This window comes from Gossypium raimondii, chromosome 5 (genome assembly GCF_025698545.1).
Source record: "Gossypium raimondii isolate GPD5lz chromosome 5, ASM2569854v1, whole genome shotgun sequence".
NCBI classification, from domain to species: domain Eukaryota; kingdom Viridiplantae; phylum Streptophyta; class Magnoliopsida; order Malvales; family Malvaceae; genus Gossypium; species Gossypium raimondii.
The window spans coordinates 29,963,776-29,972,736 of NC_068569.1; the positions used below are offsets into that span (position 1 = coordinate 29,963,776).

At 34.1% G+C, this 8,961-nt stretch overlaps 1 protein-coding gene and 1 pseudogene across 1 annotated transcript; both read right to left on the reverse strand.

The window, feature by feature from the left end:
* Window positions 1-294: 294 nt before the first annotated feature.
* On the reverse strand, window positions 295-4,559 carry LOC105770999 (putative disease resistance RPP13-like protein 1). Its single transcript, XM_052631504.1, has one exon. The coding sequence runs from the start codon at window positions 4,293-4,295 to the stop codon at window positions 1,137-1,139; it is 3,159 nt and encodes a 1,052-aa protein (XP_052487464.1). The 5' UTR covers window positions 4,296-4,559; the 3' UTR covers window positions 295-1,136.
* An 803-nt stretch (window positions 4,560-5,362) lies between these two features.
* LOC128041030 (protein DETOXIFICATION 27-like) lies at window positions 5,363-6,187 on the reverse strand (annotated as a pseudogene).
* Window positions 6,188-8,961: the final 2,774 nt, after the last annotated feature.

Below are 8,961 nucleotides of genomic sequence, written 5' to 3' on the forward strand. Positions count from 1 at the left end.
TAGTAAACGTATTTTTGAATTTCTACTCCAAAAATGTGTCAATTTTTTAAAGAATTATTTATCCACATGTATATTATATGTATCATAGTTCAAAAAATTGAAAAAGAAAATAAATTTAAATAATTGATTGGTGTAAGTCGGTGAAGTTTGAAATAATATTTTTATTAGCAAAAGTTGTAAATTTATTTTAGTTCATTTTATTACAATTTATTTATATATCTTTAAATAAAATAAACAATTAAAGAATAAAAAAATAAATCAATAAAATAATTTATTTTAATACACACCTTAATGTTAATGGTAATAATACTAAATAAAAACAATAAATAATTTACTTAATAAAAGATAGTTGATATTCCATAATGGAATGCTGTAATTCAACATTAAACATAACTTCCTCATCTACTTCTACCAAACTTACACATCACACTTTTTGTTTCATGTCTATCCAAATATGAATGCAATACCACCCTCTTCACTTCTTCTTTTCTCACTCACTGCCCCTTCTACATCATGACTTCACCCCCAATTTCAATGACAGGGATGTGGGAAATGTTGGCCCAATCTTTGCCTTTCTCCTTTTTACAACGTTTCTCCAGCAAAGGACAGTTCCTAATGTAAAAAAAAGAGAGGGAGGGAGGGAGCATGTTTGGGGGCATGGATTGGAGCTTGGGACAACTGTCGATAAGCAATCTGGAAAGAGAGGTGAGGTGTTGAAACCCCTTATACTCCAAACTCTTTAGATTTGGAAGTTGAGAGAGCCAGAGAGTTTCAAGAGAAGAGGGAAGCAGATGTTCATCTGGAAAACACTCCATCTCTACTTCTGAAAATGAGATCTCGAGATCTGTAAGAGAAGGGAGTGTATGCAAACTCCATTCCCTTTTCCTAATCAAGCTCTCAATTAGTTTATCACTGCTTCCGATTGTAATTCTTTTTAATTTGGAGGGCAAACCCTCTTTTGGAACCCTCTCTATTTCTGGACATACAAGTATTTTCAAATCCTCAAGGGATGGAAAGACAGAGTGCATTTGCTCTGGCAATGACTTTAAACTAGGGCAACCCAAAAGCGTAAGCCGGGTCAAATTGGTTACAGCTAATCCATCTTCAATTTGAAAAGATTTCAAATTTTGGCACCACTATATTTCCAAAGAATTGAGACATGTTAGATGCTGGTGGTGAGAGCCCTCTAAAGCAGCACTAAAAAACTTCAAGTCTTCACATCCAGAAATTTCAACATGCTTTAGCATAGGAAACGGTCCTAATGAGAAAGATTCCAGTTGATCACACTTTGTACCTTTTATCTTCAGAGATTCAAGGGATGTATACAAGAAGATTTTGGAATGATTAAAAGCTTTGCACTGCTCGATCCTCAGTTTTTTCAGTGTAATAGACACACTATCCTCAGGAAGGGATTTGATATTAGAACAACCAGAGATAATTAACTCGTCGAGATGAGTGCAGTGTTTCAACATCTGTTCCAATATGGAATCATTCATACTCGAACCTTTGATGCCCAACTTTCGAAGCCCACAAGGCAATGGCTCCAATTGCAGTGCATCGCATCTTTCTAACTCAAGTTCACAAATGCCTGGTGTCCTTGGGAGAAAACATTCAAGCTTCTCACAATTTGCAATCACCAATTTCTTTAAAGAGGGGAGGTGTTTGGGTATTGACTTGATTAGCTTTGGACAATCCCTGATGCGTAGCTCTTGCAGAAGGGAGAAAGCTTCATCACTCCTACACAACCATTCTTCCCACCCAGCCATATTCTCAAACACTAGGATTTCAAGAGATCCAAATGGTTTAGTCGAAGCTTGTCCATTACTATAGAACTCCTCGCCAACTATTACAACTTTCCTGAACCCAGAAATGGAGAGAGATTTCAAAGATGATAATTGGCCAAGCGGAGGCAAAGATATGCAAAATTTACAATCTTGCAACTCCAAAGATATCATATTTGAGAAGGACAAATGCCCCACCCATTCTGGAAATCTCCTGCCTTTGTAACTTCCGATAACTAGATGCTTCAAGTTTGTATTAGGCTCCAATTGTTCCAATACTTCTCTATCATGCTTTGAGTCACCAGCAATATCATAATATTCATCCCATGTCAACTTCAACTCCTTAAGATTAACCTTATCCTTCAAATTGGCATCTTTGGCATCCCTGGCATTTACAACATTTTTCAGTCTTGAAATGGCAAGTCTTCCCCGTAAGTGCTTGAGCTTTCCCAACTCATTAATGCTTGAGCCAGTTTGATCACCTATAACAAAATCTGTTAAGATTCGAATATCTTTCAACTTACCCATCCCTTCTGGCATCCTAGTTAACTTTGTTCCCCTAATATCAAGATAAAGCATGTTGATCAATCTCCCCATGTCTCTCGGCAACTCAACAAGGTCACTGCATACATGCAATGTCAATGCTTGCAAATTATACACCGTACACAGAGAATTTGGCAACCTTGTGATTGAAGTTTTTGAGAGATTCAAATTTCGTAGATGCTTCAAGTTACTAATTTCTTTTGGCAATTCTTTGATATTTGTATACCCAGCCAAAGAAAGCACTCGTAAGCTTGATTTCATCAACAAATCATGCATTAGCACATTGCTAACACTACAATAGGAAGAAGACTTCACAGTTAGGAAAGCACGCAGACATTTTGCTTTAGGTAAGCTCTGAAATTTTTGTCGCACATCATAAAATTCTTGGACATTGGACAAATGACGGGTCTTTTCAGTTATTACACAAGAACCACCACTCCCTTCCAATCTGCAGATGAATTCTCCGGTGACAGATTTAGCCAAGTCACTAATTAGATCATGCATGACAAAACAAGATTTCTCTCCTTTTGATTGTTGAAAAAAGGACCTCAATCTCAAATCTTTGAAGTACTCGTTACCCAGTTCTTCTGGATTTCCATTATCTTTCGAAAGCTGTAAAAGTCCTTCAGCCATCCATAATTGAATAAGTTCTTCCTTTTCGAATTCGTAATCTTTAGGAAAAATTGAACAATAAGCAAAACATCGCTTTAAATGTGAAGGAAGATAATGATAACTTAATGCTAGCGCTGGAAGAATATTACTTGCAGTATTTGGTATGTCCCAAAAATTGCTATGCAAGATTTTGTTCCATTCATCAGCGTCTAGTTTACAGCGAAGGAGACCTCCAAGTGTTTTTGCAGCCAAAGGAAGGCCGTTACACCTTTTCACGATTGCTTCACCAATTGCCTTGAGATCCGGATGCGTACTTGGGGTTGTACCAACGAACGCATGCTTTGCGAATAACGTCCAACAATCATCATTAGATAAGGTCTTCAGAGGATAAGTTGGAATAGTCCTCATAATGTCGGCAACACTTTCATTACGTGTGGTTACAATAATCTTGCTATTTTGAGCCCCAAATTTGAAAGGAATGCTGAGCTGCTCCCACACAGCATAGTTTTCATTCCAAACATCATCCATAATGATTAGATATTTCTTTCCCAACAGCTGCTCTTTGAGTTTAAGTTGAAACTGATTTAAGTTCTGGTTTCCATCACAGCTACATTTGGTTTCTTCAAGAATGGTTTTGGTTACCTTGAGAGCATCAAATTTCTCTGAAACACACACCCATGCTTTGGGGTGAAACCATTTATCCACTCTGGGGTCATTGTAGATCAATTGGGCAAGGGTGGTTTTTCCAAGCCCGCCCATACCCACAATGGGAATCACATCTACCTGATTTTTAGGCAGATTTTGAGGATCCAACAACTTCATTATTTCTTCTTTTTCATCATCTCTACCACAAACATCAGACTCGTCCACCAAAGAAGTTGCAGGCGTTCTTTGAAATGCCTTTTCTCCTTCAGAGTTTTCTTTCAGACCCAGAATCTGTTTTTGGTTCAGTAGGTTGTCTAGTCTCCCAAGGATCTCCTCTAGCTTTGACTGCGCCCCATCTTTGAAAGGATTCAAAGAAGAGAAAAAGCTACTAACCTGCTTCATATTAGTAGTTTGATATTCTGATTCAATCTTGTTCCGAAGAGCTTCAGTAGAGATCTCGTCCAGGAGGTCCTCGGCATCATAAACAGCATCTTTGAGCTCATCGGTCCAACTTTTGACATTTGGGTTGGCAATCTGCTTATTTTCAGCATCATCCAACACTGCTTTCACCGACATCAAGGTTGGCTTGAGTTTGTTCAGCAGCACAGCTTCAAGTTTCTTTCCTTTGATAAGCCTCAGAACATCGGCAGAAACAATCCTATCAAGCAGCACCTCAATGGAAGCAGAGAGAAAAGCTTCACCCACCAAAGCCATGTTTTTTTGTGGGGTTTTTTGGTAAAGAAAGGTTTAAAGGAAGATGAAAAGGGAAGTAATAACAAAGAAAGGAAAAGAAGAGTGCTTCAACTAAAGAGAAGACACGGTTGCAAAGATGAAGGATTTGAATTTGAAACAGAGAAAGGAACAGTAGAAGGATTGGATGAAAGGGGAAGGCTTTAACTCGCAAATACTTTAGTTTCAATAAAGATGAAGCAGCCTCATCCAATTTGTGTATAAAATTTCTTTATTGGAATGTTTGAAAACATGATTTTGGGTTGAAAATTTTAAATTTTTTTTATAACGTATAAAAAGTATGGAAAATTAATGTATTACACAAATGATGAAATAATATGGAAAACAATATAATAATATAAAAATATTTTGAAATTTATATTTACAAATTAAGTAAAAGTATTATGGAGCTCTTTCTACTAAAAGTTAGATTCGTAATTTATTTTTATTTAAAAAAAGGGTAAATTAATCTCCGTACATTAAATTAAGAGTAAAATAATTATTTTGTTAAAATTTTTATCCATTTAAATTATTAAAAATCGGTCCTAGTATATCAATTTTAACAAGACAAATGGATGAAATTTTTAACAAAAAGATCAATTGGTTCTTTGATCTAACGATAAGAACTAATTTACTCATCTTATAGTGAATGAGATAAAATAAAATCTAACTCTTAATATAGAGAGCTCCATAATATTTTACCGTGCAAATTATATATTAACATATCAAAGAAATTTATATAAATATAAAAATACGATACATATCCATAAATTGTTAGATCTAATTATAATAGCCAAGTAGTTTAAAATAAATAAATATCGAATAGAGAAATGAGATTAATATTCACGAAACTAGATAAAAGGAACAGTAAATAATTGGTGCTGCCTAACTAATTGACGGCACCCTCTTATTTAAATTGATGATACCTATATTTCAAACCAAAATACGAATTTATTTTAAAAGGATAATAAATAAAACGAAATAATAATAATTTTTTATTCCCAGATGGCACCCTATTATTTTTAAAAGAAAAATTGTTTTTTGTACTCTCCTTATGTATATCCATAAGGAACCCCCATAAGCCATAAGCCATTAAATGCTTCCATCGAGTAACCAGTTCATGACAAAGGACACCCACCGAGGACAGTGTAGCCATAAAGCCCCAAAGCTCCAACCCACTATGAAATATCCAACGCCAATGAAGCACCAATCACACGCCAATCCAACATATTTACGAACACCCAACTCGTCAACACATTCACCCCTAAAGCACAAAACGAGACATAGGCTAACACCCTAGTCTTCAACTGGCTTTGCAAGAACCTTTGTAATGGGAACTGAAACGCAAAGCTAAAGTGCATAGGTATCAACCAAATCGCCACCACCCCCGACATCTCCCCCACGTCGTCCAGCTGTCCGAATAGCTTTAAAACCGGGGTAGCAAATACGTAAATGGGTAACAACAAAAGAGTAAAACGATCCATGATCTTTGCATGTAAAGGCCCAACATGTGGTATTGTTTAGCACCAAAAGCTTGTCCACAAAGGGTTTCTAAAGCACTCGCCATTCCTAATTATAGTAAAGTGAAAAAAGAAAACTAATGTTAAGAGACAAATATGGTAAAAAGAAAACTAATGGAACAAAAAAGAAAGCCTGATCTAATGAAAATTTACTATGAGGCCAAAGTTGAAGCCAACGATGGCCGTATTGGCTATTGAAATAGCTGCAAGTTGAACATCACCAAGGTGACCAGCAAAAGCTTGGGTTATAATGTTCATGGAGTAAGAAGCAACAGGAATGATGATTGAAGGTCCTACGATGACCCATAGCTTCTTTGTTTTGATCCATAGTCTTGTACTTAAGTCCTTCTTCGCCATCTTCATCTCTCCATATATTTTCTTCTGGTTTTGATTCTTCATGATTTGAACTTGGTTCTGTTAGTAAAGGTTGATGGTATTCGCCACTGTTCCCATGGATACTATCCATTAGAGACAAAATTAAAATAATAGACTATGGGCTATCTTAGATTTGCTTGGGACAAAAAATAATTTAAAAAATTAATAATAATAGGGTGCGCCAGACAAGTTGCAACCACTAATAAAAAGATAATTTTTTTTCGATTTATTCCACATTGTAAAAACTTTTGTATTTTGGTTTGAAATACAGATGCCGCTAATTCATCAGGCTAATTCATCAGGCTGCGTCTAAATATTTAAAAAAAAAATAAAGGGGTGCCATCGATTGGTAAGCGGTATCAATTGTTTACTGTTCTCTTTGTCCGTAAATATTAATCTTCTTATCTTATTCTGGTATTTATTTATTTCTTTTATATCATTTATATAAAAATACCCTATAGTATCTGAACTTGATTAGAGGTGCAGGAACAAGAGCAGCACTAGTAACCAAGAAATACACCAATACCCAGATTAGAGGTGATCTTGGCCTGGCCGGGCTGAGCCTCAATAGAATTTTAGGTCCATTTTTTAGGCAACTTGAAAATGGACTTAAAATTTTGCCCAAATAAAAATGCTAATATCTAAGCCTAGCCCGACCGCCAGTATTAAAATTTTTATATTATTATTTTTATATAAAACAAATTTAAAAATATAATACACTAAAAATATTTAAATAAATATTTCTCAACAAATTAAAAATAAATTAAAAAGTATATACATACTTAAATAACACTAAAATAGGTGTAATTTAGCAAGCAAATGCCTATAAAATAATAGCAAAATTAACAATAAAACGAGAGTTATACAATATTCAAATAATATCAATAAAATAGTCACAATATAATAGCGAAATGACAACAAAACATTGGTAAAATAGAATCAGTTATTTTTTGCAAATTTAGGCCAGGCAAAAAAAACTTACCCAAAACCTAACTCATTTAGAAAACAAGTCTCATTTTTTGCTCAAGCTCATTTTGTGGATCTGTATTTTTCTCAAATTTTCCCACCTTTTATACGAGCCTTTATGCCAGGCCAAATGACCTAACCCATAATCAAATCTAAGACCAAGTGAGTAAGCAAATGTAGTTCAGATATTTTAGCACATTATAAAAAATTTACTTTTTAAGGCAATGTTTAAAACATAAAGTTTACTATTGAAATTGAAACATGTTTAAAATAAAAATTATCGTTTTATAAATAAAAGTATCATGAAAACCGATTAAAATATTCATAAAAGTCAATTTTTTTTTAAAAAAAAGTACCTGATTAGGCCTGGCACACGGCCGTGTGGCGTTAATAGTCATGTTTTTCTGCATCTAAAATTCACAAAAACTTGGGTTTTCAGTACGCAGATGAAGCAATTTTGAAGCAAGAGCAATGTAAAAGACTCCCGAAGCCTAAAGCGACCATTCAATAACACAAGACCTTATAACAGAAAAAGAATACCCAATTATGCATAGAAAACTATGTCCAAAGTTTTGACACAAAACCTTCAACAATTCCAGACTTACCAACAAAATCAACAGTGATTACTCGAGTTATTGCACTGAGGATCGTTGCTTTTGATATCCTCGCCTAAAAAGAAACCAAACGGTCCCTTAAAAGAAGGTTTAAACAATTTGAGTTGGAAACGACTCCGACAAAAACGAATGAACTACCGTATAACAAAAGTTCTATGATTAACGAAATTCACACAATTGATGTAATTGGTAGTAAGGACACGCGTACTTACCTGACAATAGTAGCAAACAAAATGTGCAGACCAAGCAACAATTGGATGAAGAAAAGAAGGAAAAAAGAACAAAAAGAAATAGATGAAAAAAAAAAAGAAAGAAGAAAAGGAAAAAATGGCAATGGAAAGGAAGAGGGAACGCTTAATAATCTAACCATCGATCAAAATTCTGACATTACGCAAAAACATTACCTAATGCATACGCTGAGACTCAAACACAGGACCAGAAAGTAGACAGATGCTTAACCAGTGAACCAGCAGGCTCGTTCTTGACTTAAAAAAATAGAACGTCGATAATGACAATATATCATAAAGAAAAGAAAAAGAAAAATAAAGAACACATAGAATTTTAAGTAGAAACCCTTTTGGGAAAAAAACACAGGTAAAGGAGAAGATAATTCACTATATCGAATTCAAATGACTATAAGAGGAGTAGACTATGTCTATTTATAGGCTTGTAAAACCATATTATAATACAATGAGTGTAGTAAGGTTGAAACACCTTATTCTAATCAATATCGAATATATGAAGTGTAATAAGGTTGAAAAAGCTTATTCTAAAATAAAATAAAAGAAGTCATGTAGTTCTATATGGATTTTACTTTTATTTTATTTTACCACTGTATTTTACTTTAACAAGGATTCGAGTCACTCAATTCTAACAATCTCCACCTTGACACAAAACGATAACATAAGTTACTAGAATGTAACATTTCAAACATAAGTGACTAAAATGTAATCTGAGGAAAATAAAAGTGACTATTTTTGCCGTTTATCCTATTATTAATTATTTTTTATTTAAAATTTAATTTAATTAGAATTAAATTAAAATATAATTTTTTTAGCAAAATTTGATTAATAACTTATCCCTAATAATTATTTTTGATGTGTGTATTTAACGTTGAAAACCTTAATTTTCCCTATTAATTACTTTACTATGATTTAAGTCGTGAATACCCCAACG

Coding starts and splice junctions, on each gene's coding strand:
- LOC105770999 (XM_052631504.1), bottom strand. CDS start 4,295: ATGGCTTTGGTGGGTGAAGCTTTTCTCTCTGCTTCCATTGAGGTGCTG.